This window comes from Elephas maximus, chromosome 24, assembly GCF_024166365.1.
Source record: "Elephas maximus indicus isolate mEleMax1 chromosome 24, mEleMax1 primary haplotype, whole genome shotgun sequence".
Lineage (NCBI taxonomy): Eukaryota > Metazoa > Chordata > Mammalia > Proboscidea > Elephantidae > Elephas > Elephas maximus.
In genome coordinates this window covers 50,604,644-50,625,060 of record NC_064842.1, presented here as the reverse complement: position 1 = coordinate 50,625,060, position 20,417 = coordinate 50,604,644, and the positions used below count along the sequence as shown (strand labels likewise).

The 20,417-nt window shown below is 37.4% G+C and overlaps 1 protein-coding gene across 2 annotated transcripts in view; it reads right to left on the bottom strand.

Annotated features, from left to right (window-relative positions):
• Positions 1–20,417, bottom strand: part of PLA2G4A (phospholipase A2 group IVA) — a 166,091-nt gene that overhangs the window by 123,859 nt on the left and 21,815 nt on the right. For both annotated transcript variants that reach the window (XM_049868059.1, XM_049868060.1), the window contains exon 3: positions 9,340–9,421. In XM_049868059.1, coding sequence (XP_049724016.1) covers positions 9,340–9,421 — 82 coding nt within the window. The remainder of the gene's footprint in view (positions 1–9,339; positions 9,422–20,417) is intronic.

Genomic DNA, 20,417 nt, shown 5'->3' with positions numbered 1-20,417 from the left:
CAAGTAATATTTATAGAGCACTTCTTATGTGTCAGGCACATTAAGTGCTTCACATATGTCAACACTGGGAATTCTCAAATATTCCTAAGATGAGAAAGAAAGACAGGGAGAAGTTAAGTTACTTGCCCCAGATCAAGCTGTTTCACCAACTTGCTAGATTTCCTGAAGCTCGAGTGGATTAGAATTTTCTTGAGTTCCTACAGGCATTGTAACCAATGCCCCTTGTGCTGAGTGGGTGGCATAGTGACTACAGGATGCTCACAGGGTCTGGACTCTAAGCACCAACACCTCAAGAACAGTGGTAGTATCTCTCAGGTGCAGAGTGTCATGACAAAAGAAGACTGCTCTGAGAGGCATTTCCATGTGCCTGGCAAAAGTGGAAAGCCAGGATTCATGGCCACAGCATTTCACAGAAGGCTTGATGCTGATGATGGCAACCACAAGGGCTTGAGGCAGGCCCTACTCTTAATTTACAGGCACTTCTAAATGCCTAGAATTCCTGTAGGACCTTGAAGAGGGGAGATCACGCACACTCCCCTCACCTATTCTAGTGAGTAGAGCCTCAAAGGCAGAAGGAATCTGATTTAGGAAAATCATGTAAGGTGAGATTTCATGCACCTGGGTAATCAGGAGACTATCCCTACCACTACAGTGTGATGTCTTAACTCGGGGTAATCGCTCCATAGGACTGCAAAGACATAATAAGCAAAACAGTATGCCTAAAAAAGAATTGAACGCTTTCAAATATTTATTACTCAGTAACTCATTATTTTATGAAGATATAGTCAAAGCCAATTTGTAAAGTGACTTTTATGGTTAATTCAAATAATCTTCTAAATATGTTTTCCTCATGTGACACAGCCCACATCAATATCGATTCATCCTAGACTACATATCTCCACTGAAGTAGAAGCCATGATATGTTTCTTCTTTCCTCAAGGCCGTAACACAGTTCTCAAGGTTCTTCATGAATCCTCATGAAAAGTCACATGCTCTGAAACATTTAAAAAGTGTTCTATTCTTTTTGAGTCCTCTTGTTTTTATACTGATGTTTTCTGACAAAATGTTAAAGGTGACAACATAAACATCCCTTTTGAAGAACAGTCATGTTTTAAACAACAATAAGCATTTTCTCAAACCTTACGAAGTTGACACTCTTCCGTTGTGCCACAGGTGTCATCTCAACCGAACCTCTTTGCAAGTAAGAACAAAATAATATTTCACAGTACTACAGTGGTTAAAAGCAGAGTACCTAAAGTTACTCCTCCTGGGTTCATAAATGTGTCTCAAACATCACACAAACACAAAATAGTAAACTGAAGGAGCATTAAACCATATTAAAATATTTTTGGAGGATATTTATATGCGTATGAGAGAAAGAGTGCATCTGTGAATTTGCAGGTATATGGTACATTCCATATATTGGATCATTTGACTTTAAGTAAGCACTTTGACTTTTAGAACAATAAAAATATACAAAAACAAAACCAAAAAACCAAACTCATCGCCATCAACTAATTGCCTATTTATTTGTCTTCCTTTCTCTAGACTATAATCTGCACAAGGTGAGAGGCCATTTTTGTCTTAATTATCATTATATTTCCAGTGCCTCCCCCCATATACAACAAAAATAAGAGAAAAAAGAAGAAAACAAGAATCCTCAATCCATATTCACAGTTAGGGTTCCTAACGTATCTAACTTTAATTTGTATAATATGTTATAATTTAAAAAGCACCGTGGCTTCACTACTTGATTTCATTTTAGGCAATGAAATACAATTCTGAACTCAGAGACTCGACCCCATCATCACACACGATTTCTGTTTTCCCTAATGCTTTTTAAAAGAAGCAGAAATTCAGTGAAGCAGCTACCACATTGTACCAGCTATTTCATTTGGTTATAAAATGAGGTTTGTGACCAGGGTTGTATTTTCCATTTCATATACACACAAAGAAAACTCTATTACAAATGGAAATTTTACTGTCACTGGTGGTCATTTTACAAACATATATCTTCTGCTGGAAAAAGAAAGTAATACAGAATAGAGTTAAACAAAAATCTACCCAACACTGATCACCTAACATGGTGTTCACAAGCTCCCTATTTATGCCACATCCAATATCACTGCCTGTAGCTTCAAGAGTTACATTAATAACACCAAAAGAATGCAAGCTACTTATTTTAAAAATAAGAATATGTTATACAGTTACAGTAGTCAAAACAGCCTGGTACTGGTACAACGACAGACACATTGACCAATGGAACAGAATTGAGAATCCAGGTGTAAATTCATCCACCTACGATCATCTGATCTTTGACAAAGGCCCAAAGTCCATTAAATGCAGAAAAGACAGTATTCTTAACAAATGGTGTTGGCAAAACGATATCCATCTGTTAAAAAATGAAACAGGACCCATACCTCAGACCATACACAAAAACTAATTCAAAATGGATCAAAGATCTAAATATAAAGCCAAAAATTATAAAGAACAAGGATGAAAGAATAGGGTCAAATGCTAGGGGCCCTAATATACGGCATAAATAGGATACAATTGATAACTAAATACACAAACACCAGAAGATAAGCTAGATAACTGGGATCTTCTAAAACTTAAAAACTTATGCTCATCAAAAGGCTTCACAAAAGAGTAAAAAGAGAACCTACAGACTGAGAAAAAATTTTTGGCTATGACATATTTGACAAAAGTCTAATCTTTAAAATCTATAGGAAAATCCAACTCTTGTATAACAGAAAGACAAATAATCCAGTTAAAAAATGGGCAAAGGATATGAACAGACACTTAACCAAAGAAGACGTTCAAGCCACTAACAGACACATGAAGAAATGCTCACTATCACTAGCCATTTTTGTTGTTGTTAGGTACCGTCAAGTATGTTCCGACTCATAGCAACCCTATAGGACAGAGTAGAATTGCTCCATAGCATTTCCAAGGAGCAGCTGGTGGATTTGAACTGCTGAACTTTTGGTTAGCAGCCAAGCTAACCACTATACCACCAGGGCTCCAAACCAAACCTGTCTCGGTCAAGTCAATTCCTATAGGACAGAGTACAACCGTCCCAAAGGGCTTCCAAGGAGCAGCTGGTGGATTTGAACTGTCTACCATTTGGTTAGCAGCCATAGCGCTTAAGCACTACACCACTAGGGCTCTGAAATGCAAATAAAAACTACACTGAGATACCATCTTACTCCAACATTATTGGCACAAATCAAAAAAAAAAAAAAAAACAGAAAACAACAAATGTGGGAGAGGCTGCAGGGACATTGGAGCACTTATGCACTGCTGTGGAGATGCAACATGGTATAACCATTTTGGAAAATGATATAATGCTTCCTTAAAAAGGTAAAAATAGAAATACCATGTGATCCAGCAACCCCACTCCTAAGAATATATCCTAGAGAAATAAGAGCCATCTCATGAATAGATAAATGCATAACCATGTTCATTGCAGCATTATTCACAATAGCAAAAAGATGGAAATAACCTAAATGCCTGTCAACAGATGAATGGATAAACAAAGTACAGTGCATGTATATAATGGAATACTATGCAATGGTAAATAGCAACGGTGAATCTTCAAAAAAACATCTCACGACATGGATGAATCTGGAGGGCATTATGCTAAATGAAATAAGTCAATCACAAAAGGACAAACACTGTATAAAACCACTATGATAAAAGGTTTACACAGAAATAAACAACCCTTTAATGGTTACAAGGGAGGGGAGGGGTAGAAAGAGAAAAACACCAACTCAGCAACAGAAAAGTGGTAACTTTGATGAAGGGTAAGACAATACACAATACTGGGGAAGTCACCACAACTTGACCAAGGCAAGGTCATGGAAGCTTCATAGACACATCCAAACCCCAAGAGGGATCAAATTACTGGGCTGAGGGCTGGGGGCCATGATCTTGGCGGACATCTAGTTCAACTGGCATAAGATAGTTTATAAAGGAAATGTTCTACATCCTACTTTGGTAAGTAGCATCTGAGGTCTTAAAAGCTTGTGAGCAGCCATCTAAGACACATCTACTGGTCCCATCCCATCTGGGACAAAGTAGAATGAAGAAAACCAAAGATACAAGGAAAGAAGGGTCCAAAGGACTAACGGACCACAACTATCACAGAATGCACCAGGCTGAGTCCAGAAAAAAAAGATAGTGCCCAGCTACCTCCACTGACTGCTCTGACAGGGATCACAATAGAGACGGAGAAAAATGTAGAACAAAATTCTAACTCACAAAAAAAGACCAGACTTACTGGTCTGGTAGAGACTGTAGAAACCCCAAGAGTATGGCCCCCGGACACCCTTTTCACTCAGTACTGTAGTCACTCCTAAAGTTCACCCTTCAGCCAAAGATTAGACAGGCTTATAAAACAAACAATAATGCAAGTAGTTCAACCATGTATACAAGACTAAATGGCCACACCAGCCCAAACACAAAGATGAGAAGGCAGGAAGGGGCAAGAAAACTGGACAAATGGAAACTGGGAACCCAAGGTCAAGAAGTGGAGAGTGTTGACGTATCACAGGGTTGGCAACCAGTGTCACAAAATGATGTGTGTATTAACTGTTTAGTGAGGAATTAATTTTCTCTGTAAATTTTCACCTAAAGAACAATAAATAAATAAAAATAAGAATATGTCAATGATTCTGAGTCAGGTTTTAATTTGAACTTCAATTTGCCTCTTCATATGAACTATGAGCACAAGCATGCAGAGAAAGGTCAGCACTGGACAAAAACAATAAATTTGAGCCGTTAGCAACCATGACTGGGAACGGGCTGGCAGGTGCCATGTTCTTGGCTGGCCCAGTGCCCTTGGGTGAAATCAAAGAAAGGAGTGAGCCATCAGTCCTGGCCCCTCAAAAGATAGTTCATGGGATGATGCTGATTTTATTGTGAAATTTTAACAATGCCAAAGGGCATTTTTAAATGCAGCTAATCAAGATGATGATTTAACAAAAGACAAAATTAAAAATAGGTATAATTTTAGTTTACTTTAAAAAAAAAAAGAAGATATAGTTTTTTGTTGTTGTTGTTTTTTGTTTTGTTTTGTTTTCACCAGGAATTAGATAGTTAATTTGTGTGACACACTTCAGTTTTCTGCAAATGCCTTAGTCACCCTTGAGAAAACTCTTGCATCCACAGAAAAAAGCAGAAAAACCCAATAGTAACCTGTCATTGTTTATCAACATGTAAAATTTCATGAAGTTTTTTAATAATGTAGACCTATAAACAACAAAAGAGGGTATAAGGTTCTGTTATCCTGGTCTTTGAGAATCTTAAGAACATTATAATTCTATTCTTGTCTACCTTCAAACAACTTCTATATACAAACACCCCAAATTCAGTTTAGTGGGCAATTTGTACCAATGAAGCTCACTCAGCAATATTATGAAAACTTGTCAGAAATGTGACACCTAATGCCTACAGGGAAACCCCACTGGCGCGGTGGTTAAGAGCTACAGCTGCTAACCAAAAATTTGGCAGTTGGAATCCATCAGGGGCTCCCTGGAAACCCTATGTGGCAGTTCTACTCTGTCCTATAGGGTCGCGATGAGTTGGAATCGACTCAGTGGCAACAGGTTTGGTTTGTTTGTTTGTTTTTAAGCCTACGTGTTTGCTCACCATAGCTTCCTACAACTTCTCAAAAATAAACTATTTGGCACAGTATATTGTCCTTTCATCTTTTCATATTAACCTTATACTGAATCTAATTCTCTAAAACTTGCTCTTATTTTTCCTTCTTTTCAAAATGTTCCCAGCTTCCTGAAAACTCATTACAGTGATGTAAAGGTTTGACAACAAACTCCACTCAAAATATTACATAACAACTCAAAAAAAAAAAAAGAAATCAAATTGCAAATGCCAAATAAAAATGCTGACAGAATGCCATCACACTGTCCCTTCTCCTATAGTGATTAGTCTCTAGTGGCTATTCTTTCCAAGGGTCCTGCGCTTTAAAAAAGGAGCTTCACAAGATCGAGGGTCTAATCCGTGCTGTGCACACTGTGGGCATCCAAAAACTCTACCTGCTCTCTGTTTCATGAGATGAATGAATATCTCATGTTTGTGTTTGAGTATTGTTATCAATGACAATTCAAATTGATTTAAAATGACACTTGCCACATTCTCTCTTCCCTGTCTTAATGATAATAAATAATAACTGCCAAAGTTCCTGAGGCCTACAGTGAAAGTTGCTAAGAAATCAGATCCACACCAGCCAAAAGAGGCTCACAGAGTATAGAGTTTGAACTGTCGTTCGACTCATCCAGAAGAAAAGAGTTACGCTGCTTTGCATCAGAGATAATACCTATATATTTTTAAAGGCAAATTAGGTCTGTCTTTTGCATGCTTGGCAAGTTACTGACGTAGTCTTTAGTGGAATTAAGACGGGCTTTTCCAACTAACGGAAACCCTGGTGGGGTAGTGATTAAGTGCTACAGCTGCTAACCAAAGGGCCAGCAGTTCAAATCTGCCAGGTACTCCTTGGAAACTCTATGGGGCAGTTCAACTCTGTCCTATAGGGTCGCTGTGAGTCGAAATCGACTCAGCGGCACTGGGTTTGGCTTTTTTGGGTTTTCCAACAGTATGACATCTTTCATTGTAAGACCTGTGCCTTTCTTGAGGTCATGTAGGATACCAGCCCCGAAGTGTGCTTTCTAATGCAGTTTCTCTTTCACAGGAACCTGGGGCCCTGGTGGTGCAGTGGCTAACAGCTTGGCTGCTAACCAAAAGGTCAGCAGTTCAAATCTACCAGCTGTTCCTTGGAAACCCTGTGGGGAAGTTCTACTCTGTCCTAAAGAGTCAACTATGAGTTGGAACTGACAGCAACAGTTTTTTGGTTTGGTTTTCTTCTAGTATACTGTCACTTAAAGTAATGAAAATGCAAACACTCATAAAAAAGCAAAATAAGAATAAGTTGAGAAAAATATTGGTGAAGGAGTGATTGGTGTTGTTGTTAGGTGCCGTCGAGTTGGCTCCGACTCATACCAACCCTGTGCACAACAGAACGAAACAGTGCCCAGTCCTGTGCCATCCTTACAATTGTTGTTATGCCTGAGCCCACTGTTGCAGCCACTGTGTCAATCCACCTCGCTGAAGGTCTTCCTTTTTCCCACTGACCCTGTACTCTGCCAAGCATGATGTCCTTCTCCAGGGACTCATCCCTCCTGACAACATGTCCAAAGTATGTAAGACGCAGTCTTGCCATCCTTGCCACTGAGGAGCATTCTGGCCGCACTTTTTCCAAGACAGATTTGTTCGTTCTTTTGGTAGTCCATGGTACATTCAATATTCTTCGCCAACACCACAATTCAAAGGCGTCAATTCTTCTTTGATCTTCCTTATTCATTGTCCAGCTTTCACTTGCACATGATGTGATTAAAAATACCATGGCTTGGGTCAGGCGCACCTTAGTCTTCAGGGTGACATCTTTGCTCTTCAACACTTTGAAAAGGTCCTTTGCAGCAGATTTGCCCAATGCCAGGCGTCTTTTGATTTCTTGACTGCTGCTTCCTTGGCTGTTGATTGTGGATCTAAGTAAAATGAAATCCTTGACAACTTCAATCTTTTCTCCATTTATTATGATGTTGCTCACTGGTCCAGTTGTGAGGATTTTTGTTCTCTTTATGTTGAGGTGTAATCCACACTGAAGGCTGTGGTCTTTGATCTTCATTAGTAAGCGCTTCAAGTCCTCTTCACTTTCAGCAAGCAAGGTTGTGTCATCTGCATAACACAGGTTGTTAATGAGTCTTCCTCCAATCCTGACGCCCCGTTCTTCTTCGTATAGTCTAGCTTCTCGTATTATTTGTTCAGCATGCAGATTAAATAGGTATGGTGAAAGAATACAACCCTGATGCACACCTTTTCTGACTTTAAACCAATCTGTATCCCTTTGTTCTGCCTGAAGGACTGCCTCTTGATCTATGTAAAGGCTCCTCATGAGCACAGTGATTAGATAGGTTAAATGGACATATGAGATAAAATTTTGAATATAGCCCTCTGGTAGAGATTAGATTTAAAGAAGTTGCTATCGCTCCCTTCGCCTCTCATGAAAATCATGGCTCATCTAAAAGTTTGGCATTAGATTCGCATTCCCCTTCTTCGTTATAAAATTTAGCAACTTGTTAGACACTCTTCTGCACTCACTGGAGGCTTCAGCACACCTTCTTTCTTAATATTTAACTTCTCCCTCTCTACTGGCACTTTCTCATTGTCATTTCAAAAAGCTCAAGTCTCTACCATTTTAAATAAAAAAGTGCATATTCCTTCAATATATTTAACATACTATGGCAAGGACAATCATTTTTTTTTTTAATGTAAATCCAATCATGTGATTTGCTACCTAAATGCCATCAAATTCTTCCCATTGCATTTATGATAAAATCTCAATCCTAGTCCTTGTTATGCTAGTGTTTGTCATCCTGATCCTCGCCTACTTTCCCAGCCTTTGGTTTTGCACTCCAGTCCCTGGAGACAATGGACCTATTCTAATTCCTTTGAAGCACTCTGTTTTTCTCTTACTTTTGAACATGCTGTTTTCACTGCTTGGGAATTTTCCCTGTTCTCACAACCAAGATATCATTCCTTCAGAGACCAATTTAAATGTCCCTTCAGCAGAGAACCCTTCCCTGTTTCACGTACAGATAAACTGCAGCCTCCACTCTTTCTCCAAAGCCTGGTATGAGGGTTAAGTTTCCCGTTGCCATATTTTGGTAATAATCTAAAACTTTACCAAATTCGTTATCACAACACTTATCTGCCTTTCTTTGTTCTCCCACCTCTATGATCCCTAGCCATTTTGAGGAGACTGCTTTTGGAAGTATGGAGAAGAATACTTCCAATGAGTTAATTCAACATCATCCTCAAGCTGTGGTTCCCACCATTTCAAGCTGTCCTACATCAGTTTCTACAGCTATTCCACACATAATAAAAACAGTCAAAAGCATAAGGACTACAGAAACTGCACATTTTTAATCCTATTGGTACAATACTTCACAAAAGCAGCTTGTTTGAAGTCTTGACTCAACACTCTTTCCAAAATAGAAGTTCTTTGAATTTTACGGGTCTGTATGTCACCAAACAGTCATTTTGTCTGACTATACACGCTCTCAGCTAATCCAAAGCAAAATAAAAATCTATTCTGACAGATAAAGCAGCAGCAGCGAATGTTCCTAATGTTATCATTCAGTGATCTAGACAGAGATAGACACATCTGAAGAAGGGAAGCCCCTGGCTTGCCAAGAAACTCAAACAACTGAGGGGTGAATCATAACCACGCATTTTCAAAAGGAAGCAAGTAAGGGCACTTACGCATGTCACCGAAGGCCCCCTTTGTCACTTTGGTGGCACGTAACACCACGACAGTGAACTTGTGGGAATACTGGTGCTCCACCTGAAAATAAAATGACAATGAATTAGAAAATAACGTCCAATTTAGAATCCAAATTAATTGATCTCAGTGTTTCCTTGCAACTAATTAAAACAACTTTAGTTGCAAACAAGCCAATATGCATACCAGAAACATTCTTTGATCCTAAGACTGTGCCTTTTTTTGAGTCTCTCCTCTCTCCCATCACAGAATCACTGAGAAGTTTAGACCATGCTTTAAAGTGTCACTACCGTGGGACTATCCACACTCCTTTGCAGTCAGGTTTATCAAGCCCTTGGAAGAAAAATGCAAATCAGGACTTCAGGCCTTCCTGCAGCACAATCAGGCTTTGTACTGGTTAACTAGGAAACCCTGGTTTCAAAAGGTGATGTCAATGCAAGGTGTTTGCATCATTTGTGTTCGTTTATGTTGCTGCTGCTCAATCATTTAATCAAAAGTCTTTTTTTTTTTTTTTTTCTGCAAGACATCTCCAGGGTGGTTGTCAAAATCCATTGGACAATAAACAAGGCAATCACAAGCAAACCCTTTTATATTTAGCTTTAATGCATTTTATAAAACGTATGCAACAATGCTAAATGTTTCCATTAGCGTAATATGTACCAGGCAAAAAAAACATATTAATGGATAGAAGAGTTTATTAAACGCCTCACAGAATTGAAAATTATTCAGCAACCCTACCCACTTAAACAGATTGGGGAAGCAGAAACTCACATATGTCTCTGAGCACCTGAAAAGATTACAAAGTCTTTCCCTAAAGTTCAAGAATTCTGTTTTTAATCTTAGGAAAGACCCACATTCAGAAGCTGCTCAAATCTCACTGAACTTTAACAGGCTTGTCTCTGGGTCAAAAGTCCACCATTGATTAAAAGGAGGCTTAGATACTGATAACCCTAAGAGGTGAGTGACAACAGTTAAAAGAGGACAGAAAAAAAAAATTATAAATGACTCTTATTCAAGTTAATTTTCAAAGCATACTGTCAACTTCCACAAGTTATGAGTAACCAAAGTTTTATCTATGCAAATGAAATTATCAATCATAAAAAAACATAAAAACCAAAAACTCTGTTGCCATCAAATCAATTCCAACTCATGGTGACTCTAATCGTTACAGAGTAGAAACGTCCCATAGGTTTTTTCCGGCTGAAATCTTTACGGGAGCAGATTACCAGATCTTCCTCCTACAGGTGGCTGAATGAGTTTGAACCAACAAACTTTCAGTCAGCAGCCGAGCACAAACCATTTGTGCCACCCAGGGATCCTATGAAAAAAACATAAATGCTAAAAAAGAAAAAAAAAAGGTCCCATCTTGCACTACAACTGAAAATCACACAGGCGCTCCCCGCTTACAAAAAGCCTATTTATACGTAATGATGGTGATTCGGAATTAACTGCTATCTAACACCCCAATCATCATGTTTTATCCATTGGGATACATGTTTCCTATGAAAACTCCATAAATGTTTTGTGTTAAATATGCCTGGCTAAAAATATGTCAAATATAAATAACGGACCTAGCTGCAAGGGATGCAAAATTCCATTGAGTGTTTAAGTTAACCATCAATTCTTTTAAGCATTGAGGTGATACATAACACACTAAGGTGTCAGATAATACCTGCGCCTGAAAGACAGCGAGCCAATGCCCTAGGAAGCCCAACCTAGGGATTAGCTTTCTCCCCTAAAGAGACCTTCTCATTAACAACCATCATGTAAAACGGTGCACCCCTCCCAAAATCATCCATGCTTTTTTTTTTTTTTTAACCACACTCGACGGCACTGGGTTGCTGGGGAGAACTTCTAATACCAAATAGGCTTTCAGATGCCCGAAAATTTCCTTGTAAAGTACAAATTAGTAACATCCCTCATCTCTATTATTTATCATTTGGTTTTGAAATTGCTGTAAATACGTTCCTATGTCAAGTGATAATTATTGCTAATAACATGTAAAAAGAGTTTATATTGTTATAATCATTATTATTATAAGAACTTACTAAGTACAGATTGTATGTTAGACATTTTAACTAAAAAAAAAAAAAGATGTTAATTCTCATTTAATCTTCTCAACAACCCTATAAGGTTGTCGTTATTTACATTCATAGCTTAGTAAACTAAGATTCTCTGAGCAATTTCCCAGATGCAAACAGATAGTAAATGGCATGCTTAGATTAGAATGCAGTCTCAATGCTGTGATACATACATTTTTGTAACAATAAGGGGAAAAAAAGGATTAAAAAAATGCATTCTCACTGACCCCAATGCTTTCCTCTTTCTACATTCCCTTACTTATACGGAGATTAATAATAATAATGATCCCAATACCTTTAATAATAATAAAGGCTATTTCCATTTATTAGCTTAAAGGTAGAGATAGTTACAATCTAGTCTATCTACCATATCTGTAGTTGATCTAAAGTCCCTCTAATAATAGTATTGTTTCCAATGTCTCCTTTGGCTCTCCTTTTTATCTGCTTTTCTTTCCATCAGCCTCAATTTTGTCTTCTTAACTATTATGAATGAAGTAGTTATATACTGTTGACAAGAAATAAGGAGCAAATCTACCATATTCTGTGTTTTTATAAGGTAATTTTGGAAACATTGTAAGTCTTCATGTGCCCTGTAAATTATTTTCAAAATAAAACCAAACCAATTACCACTGAGTTGATTCCAAATCATGGTAACTCCGTGTGAGCAGAGTAGAAGCATACTCCATAAGGTTTTTAGGGCTGTTACCTACTGAAAGCAGATCGTCAGGTCTTTCTTCCAATGAGCCTCTGGGTGGGTTCAAACAGTCAACCTTTCAGTTAATAGATGAGTACTTAATTGTTTGTGCTTTTCAAAATAAGGGTGTCAAAATCTGTGTCCATGTCTTTCTAACAGCTGTAAGGATTAATAGAGAATATCTATAAAGTAAAGGAGGCCTGGTGGTACAACCGTTTAGCACTGGGCTGCTAACTGAAAGGTTGGTAGTTTGAACCCACCCAGCTGCTCTTCAGGAGAAAGATCCGGAGAGGCACTCCAGTAAAGACTACAGCCTAGCAAGCCATATGTATTCTATCACATAGGGCTGCTATGAGTCAAAATCAACTGGATGTCACCTAACAACAATGTCTGTAAATTAAGTACAAATTCTTGAAGAAATATGCTCATATTCAATCAGTAATTATCCGAATAGTCTTTGGAGAATGCCTTGACATGTTTCCTGGTGCCACTGTCATGTGTAATTTCAAACTAGTCTGGACTGGGCTAGGTTCCTACTTGGATAGGAGACTTTTGGTTATATCTCAGGGATGGTGCCAGAGGAAATGATATTACTGAATTCACAACTAGTGTTCCCCAGAGGAAAACAATGACTCAGCACAATACTAGGCGGTAGTAAGCAGGTAAAGATGCCATATTTCAATTGAGATGTCCAATCTAAACTCAGTCCACTGACTTAGTCACCAAGATTTTCTTAAAAGAGTTAAGCCTTGCCCTCAGGTCTTGGCTTAGCTTACTCCGAGTGTTCCTTCATCCGTAGGCTTTTCCACGGTGAAAACTAAGATCATTTTTCTTTTCACTATCACAATTTCCTAATCATTAGGAAAACAGCTATTGTATTTGATTCATTGATAGAATTACATTCATATACGTAATTAAGGGGATTGAGCATTGGGGAAAAAAAGTCAACTTATCCCAAATCAACTTTTTTAATTTGATGATTTTCTAATCTGTTTAAGTTCTATGGTTATAAAACAAGAATCAAAGAAACATCATAAATTCTGATGAAAAAGAAGATCAATTTGGGGTTCATATTTCTTTTTTCTCTATTCAACTGTCATTGCCCAACTTTAACCCAAATTAGAACTCAAGACTGATGGTATGATAAAGACTACAGAATCTCATTGCTGAACCCAGAGATTATGATCACCATAATCAGCAGCCGTCATTTTCAAACAGATCTCAAAAACGTTTAAAGAAAAATTGCTGCACTGATGTCATCCAAGAGTAATGGCACTTTTTTTTTTGATGTTTATTTCCAGTTTCACTTCTAAGGGTCAAGGTGCACCCTAACATTTAAGAGGCACAGTCATTGTGTTATCATTTTCCCACTTTTTTCTAAGAAAGGGCAGTATTCTCTATTTATGTCTACAATGCTATTTAATCTTGCTTTAATAATTCTCATTTAATTTTCAAGATGCCTGTTTTTGCAACAGAACTTGCTAGCCCTAGCAGACACAATTTAAGAAATAATAACCAGAAATATATACAATTTCTTTAAGAAATTGAACTAAATATGTATTACATTTTCCATTGCAGTAAGAAGATTTTAGGAGCCATGTTGGCACAATGGTTAAGTGTTCAGCTGCTAACCGCAAGATTGGCAGTTCAAACCCACCAAGCGGCTCCCTGGGAGAAAGACTTGTCAGTCTGCTCCCCTAAAGATTACAGCCTAGAGAACCCTATGGGACAATTCTACTCTGTCCTGTAGGGCAGCTATGAGTTGGAATTGACTCAAAGGGACACAACAACAACAAAATCAGGAAGCTTGTATGTTCTATTTTAATCAGGGTTACAAGAACTGCTCTAGCAATGGACCCAGTACAAGGAAACAATATAATGGTAATAGTTTCAGTCTAAAACACTCATTCATCTTGAAGTTGTAGTGACTATAATATCCTCAAGACACCTAAAATTAACAAAGCGTTAGCACTTAAATTGCAACTAAGATATGGACTGTATCCAACAGTAATTAAAAGTTTGGACAACGTCAGTGATTTTCAACCTTTTTCCTACCTCAATAACCCTGAAGAAATCTACACTCTCCTAGGAGTAGATATGTCTGAGTGAAGGGTGTGAGGGACATATATACCTTCACCCTCCTGAACACCTGCACACGTTAAAACACATGAAGGAGCATGTGCATTTGGAAAGATTTCCCCAGACATTCCTAAAGACGCCTTGGCATAATTAATTGGTTCAGAACTGCTGGCTTAGATGATATGTTATGTTCCTACAACACAAAAATGTCTTTGCATTAATGAATTTCACATTTGAACCTTAGGCTGCTCGTCCAATAGACTTAAAATATGAATATCCTTACAGATGCCATTTTGAAAAACATGTCCCTGATTTATGGGACTTCTTAAAACCTTTGCTTTATTTACAGAATAAAAATCATCTCCTTGGTTTTTTTTTACTTTTTTTTTTCATTAAGCAACAAAGGAAAGGTTTATAATGCAAAGACAGTCATAAAGCAGAAGACTATTTTCAACAAAGTAACATATCTTCTGCCTTAGTTTTCTGCCTTTATTTTCTCATCTGTAAAATGGCAATCCCAGTATTACCAACCTCACTGAATTTTTACAAGGATTCTGAGAAACGACTGGCAATTTATTTTTAAAAAATCAGCCATCAAAAACCCTGTGAAGCACAGTTCCACTCTGACACATAGGGCCGCCATGAGTCTGAATTGATTGGACAGCAGCTGATAGCAGTGGTGGTAAAGATTAGGGTCCTAGTAAACCAATCTCTGTTTCAAGTTGACTACATTTATAGGAAAAAGTGTTAACAGCGCTCCTATGGACTGGTAGCCCATTTTAGTGTCATCCAGGGGACCCAGGAAAACAACAAACCATGAACTGGGATTAAAGTTTTCCCAGACTACTAACTTCCCCAGGAGCATGACAGAAGCAAGTAAAATTCTCTGTGAAGAGTTATCTCTATGATAACTTTTTCAAATATAATGTCCAGCACAAAATCAAAGAGAATTAGGAACGTGGAAACAGGAAGCATGACACCAAGAGTGAAAGCCGGCATAATTAACAGGCACAAAAACAGACTCATAACTATAAAAGAGCTACACACTACTTACAACGTTCAAAGAGATAGAAGTCAAATTTAAGATGGCTGAATGGAACTTGAAACTATAAAAAAAAGGCTGAAAAGATTTGAAAAAGAACCAAATAAAAATTCTGTAAATGAAAGATGAATGTGGTGGCCTTCTAGAGGAATATTTCCTACCTCTGTTTTATGGTAAAGAAGCAGAAAGATGAACGTTACTTTAAATTTGCACACTTTTGTTTTAGAGGCTTGAAGGACAAAGCATGGCTCACACAAAAAAAAAAAAAAAAAATACTGTTTACCATAAAAATCATTATTTGTGCACTGTGCAGTGCTTTTATAATAAGTTTTGTCACTTTTATATTTCTGCTTTCCCTGCAGTGCTATCTCACCTTGTGACTTCCCCTGGAAACACCTTACATTATTCTCACCATAATAATGCCACATATCTAACTTAATTTGTTTACAAAAATAAAAAAACTCTGTGACGTAAAGAGTGTGTATATTCCTATTCATACCCTGTTTTCTAGATGAAGCAGCTAAAATGGACTTCAAGTGCTCACAGGCACGTAACTACTAAGACTGGAACTGCCACTAGAACACTAGTTCTTTGATTACTTATACAGTGTTGGATTTTTGTTTTGTTTTCCTTATGTAGTTGTTGTTGTTAAGTGCCATCAAGTCGGTTCTGACTCATAGTGACCCCATGTACAACAGAACTAAACATTCTAGAATAACATCTTTCTACTTTTTTGGTAAAATTTCCAGTCATCCCATAATGATATTTGTAAAGGCCTTTGTATTTTAGCAGGCAGTCATGCTAGTACACCCAATGCGGTTGACTGTTTCTCTAATGTGAACACAACCTTCATTTCTGTGGATGCAGGGCAGTGGCCCTCCTCCATTGCTAATAGGTGGTGGGAGGAGTTGTGGGTTTTTTCACTCCAGGGAAGTGATTCATATTTTCAGAGTAAAAAGTTAGATTTTTTTTGATAAATATTTTACACTTCAACTCTCCTTGTAAAGTTGATGTCTGCCCCTCCCCCCTTTCCAAGAGAGCTTCAAAAAATTCTGGGGTTACAAATGTCCTTAAAGTTGGAAAATTCCTCACAACAGCAACTCTAGAGTTACAAGAACTGAAATCTATCTTCTATTTACACTCCACTTTATGCCACCTTCTTAAAAGCCACTGGAAGCGAGAGAGTTTGCTGGCTACAAATTCCTGCATTAGCCCACGGGAGTCTCCAACATGTCACTGCATCACAGGTATGGTAAAAATGAGTCCAACCTTCAATGCCTTGAGGCAGCCTAAACTGTGTTGGCCTATCTGACACCAACTGCTCATTATTAGCTAGCTGGCTTGATTTTCCCCCATCTTTCCTTAATACTAATGTTGTTCTCTATTGAGTATGCTCATTATATATATATATATATATATATATATATATTTAATATCTTTCTGTGATAACCATAACAGAGAATTTTGTCACTAAAACAATGTACACACACGTGTACACACAGTTTCTTTGATATGCAAACAGGAAGTGCAAGAAGAAAGAACAAAGATATAAAACGATTAGTATCATCTTCACTTAAAAGGACTGAAAACCAGATTAATTCAGCTGTCCAACTCTGATGCTGATGCTGGGGAAGGTAAAGAAAAACATGAAATGTATATTTGGTTTTTGCATAATTCACCATATTAAGATACCCCACAGGTAATTTGTTATTGTCGTGAGGTGCCCTCAAGTCGGCTCTGACTCAGAGTGACCCTCCATACAACAGAATAAAATATTGCCAGGTCCTGCGTCATCCTCACAGAAGTTGCTGTGTATGATCCCATTGTTGTAGCCACTGTGTCAATCCATCTCATTGAGGTCCTTCCTCTTTTTTGCTGACCCTCTACTTTACCAAGCATGATGTTCTTTTCCAGGGACTGGTCCCTCCTGATAACATGTCCAAAGAGAGAAGAAGTCTCACTATCCTCGCTTCTAAGGAGTATTCTGGCTACACTTCTTCCAAGAAAGATCTGTTTGTTCTTCTGGCAGTCCACAGTACAGTCAACATTCTTTGCCAACACCCTAATTCAAATGCACCAATACTTCTTTGGTCTTCCTTATTCATTGTCCAGCTTTCACATGCATATGTTTGTTGTTGTTGTCAGATGCCATCCAGTCAGTTCCAACTCATTGCGACCCTACGTAGAACAGAAGGAAACACTGCCCAGTTCTGCATCATTCTCACAATTGTTGTCATGCTTAAGCCCATTGTTGCAGCTACTGTGTCAACCCATCTCATTGAGGTTCTTCCTCTTTTTCACTGACCCTTTACTTTACTCAAGCATGATGTCCTTCTCCGGGGACTGATCCCTCCTGATGGATAATTACCATGGTCTAACTATTCAGCTGCTACCAAAAGTTGCAAGAAAAGGTGCCAGAACTAGCCTTAAAATATCTAGATGCAGTTTTATTTTTAATTGAGAGCTGTGTTAGACTAGGAAAAATGAATGGCCAGTTTACAAGTGTACCTGGCAAGATACACAAGCGAACTTCAGAGCACTCAGTAACGAGGTATGGTCAGATTAAGGAGAAGAGTGAAGGCCACTCAAAATAATAATGTTCTTTGAAATGTACTATACTCCAACCATAACGAATTTCTTTAACTCACCTCTAGACTGTTTCACATATACTGTGTTGCAATCTGTGAAAGTCATTTGCTTCCTCTTCATCTGACTAACTCCTACTAAGTTTTCAAGTTTATGCTTAGAGGTGACCTCCTCTAGGAAACCTTCCCCATCACCCTTAGATTGCATTAGTTATTCTTGTTGTAGATTTCCGCAACACTGCCTCTTATCAGAACTCTTATTAATCACATGTTGTTATGAATATATTGTACATCTTTTCTGCTAGACATGGGCTCAACCAAGGCAGAGACTCTGTCCATTTTATTCACCTTTGTATACCCAGTTTCTATTAACAGGGAGTGGCACACACAGGACATTAAATAAATTACAAGAAGTTATCAATAAAATTTCAAAATAAATTTTGAGGTTGGAAAGAATTAAAAGTCCAAATGTTAAGATCTGGAATTATTGTTGGCCTCTGTCTGAGGCTCAAGGTTATAGAATTTGATTTCATCTTCCATCTTCCTTCTCAGTTCAAAATGCCAGAGTTCATGTTAAAATTTAAGAGTGAACAAAACAGAAAGACCAGGCTTGCTGGCCTGACAGAGACTGGAGAAACCCTGAGAATATGGCCCCAGGAAACACTTTAAGCTTAGTAATGAATTCACTCCTGAGGTTCACCCTTCAGCCAAAGATTGGACAGGGCCATAAAACAAAACAAGACTAAAGGGGCACACGAGCCTTGGGGCAAGGACTAGAAGGCAGGAGGGGACAGGAAAGCTGGTAATAGGAAACCCAAGGTTCAGAAGGGAGAGTGCTGATATGTTGTGGGATTGTTAACCAGTGTCATAAAACAATATGTGTACTGTTTCACAAGAAACTCGTTCTGTAAACCTTCATCAAAAGTACCAAGTACAATTTAAAAAAAATTTTTTTTGAAGGTGAATACTTTGATTAAATTCCTTAACAGTTATAGAAATCATCCACCCCTCTTGAGGTGGTAGAGAAATAAAAATATTAATTAATTTAAAAAAATTAACCTGTACATAAAAGATTGTAATAAAAACAATTTGTTAATATCAAAAAAAATTTGAAAATAACCTACCTTCATTTTTTTTTCTTATTTATCTATGGAAACCCCGGTGGTGTAGTGTATAGCTGCTAACCAAAAGGTCGGCAGTTTGAATCCACCAGTTGCTTCTTGGAAACTCTAGCGGAAGTTCTACTCTGTCCTATAGGGTCACTATGAGTCAGAATCGACTTGACAGCAATGGGTTTGGTTTTTTACCAACCTATCAGTTGCCATGGAGTTGATTCTGCCTCATGGTGACCTATGTGTTGCAGAGTAGAACTGCACTCCATAAGGTTTTCATGGCAGTGATCTTTCAGCAACAGATCACTAGACCTTTCTTCTAAGGTGCCTATGGGCTATGGGTGGGTTCAAACAGCCAACTTTTCAGTTAGCAGCCACATGTTTAACAGTTTGTACCACCTAGCTATGCTACTTATCTTAGATATTCATAATTGCAACAAGAAAGTAAAATATTGTTTCAGAAAACAAAGATTATCTCACAGAATTAAAAAAATCCTAATTGTATGCTTTTTATAAGAGCCATACTTTTTAAAATAAAGACAAATATAGGTTGAAAGTTGAAGGATGCAAACACTAGCCAAAGAAAGCTGGAAGAGGTTATGTCAATAAAACATAAAGTAGAATTTAAAACCAAAGCCATTAGTAGAGATAAAAAAAGGACCTATTACACTGATAAAACACTGATTGAGAAGAATATATATCCTAAAGTTGTATGCACCTAATAAGATTACTTCAAAATCCATAAAGCTAAATTTTACAGAACTAAAATAATTTTTTAAATTTTTTTAAAAGCAGAAATAGATAAATCTATAATCATACTTGCATACTTTAACACAGCTCTTTTAGTAACTGATAGAATGAGCTGACAAAAATGTCAATAAAGATATAGAAAATTTGAAAAGCATGATTAATCAAACAGCTATCATTGACATAGTAGGACACTACACACAACTGAAGAATATGTATTTTTTTCAAGTGCATATGACATATTTACCAAAACAGACCATCTACTAGGCCATAACCATGTATTAACATATTGCAATAAAAAAAGCCATACAGAGTATGTTCTCTGAACACAGTGTAATTAGATGAGAAATCAATGATGAAGATAACTAAAAAACATCAAATATTTGAGAATTAAGCAATTCATGTATAAGTAATTAATGTGTAAAAGAATAAATCACAATAAAAGTTTGGGATACATCTAAAATAGTCTAAAATCAGTAAAGCCAGGAAGATAAAGATTTAGAGATTAAAAAGAAGTAAAACTGACTTTATTCACAGATAACTAGAATGTATACTTTGAAAATCCAAAAGAATATTCAAACAACTTATTAGAATTAATAAAAGAATTCAGTAAGGTCATTGTATACAAAGTTAGCATACAAAAATCAATTGTATTTCTGTATAAATGCAGAAAATAAAAAATGAAATTTACAAATAAATTCACAATGACATTAACATAT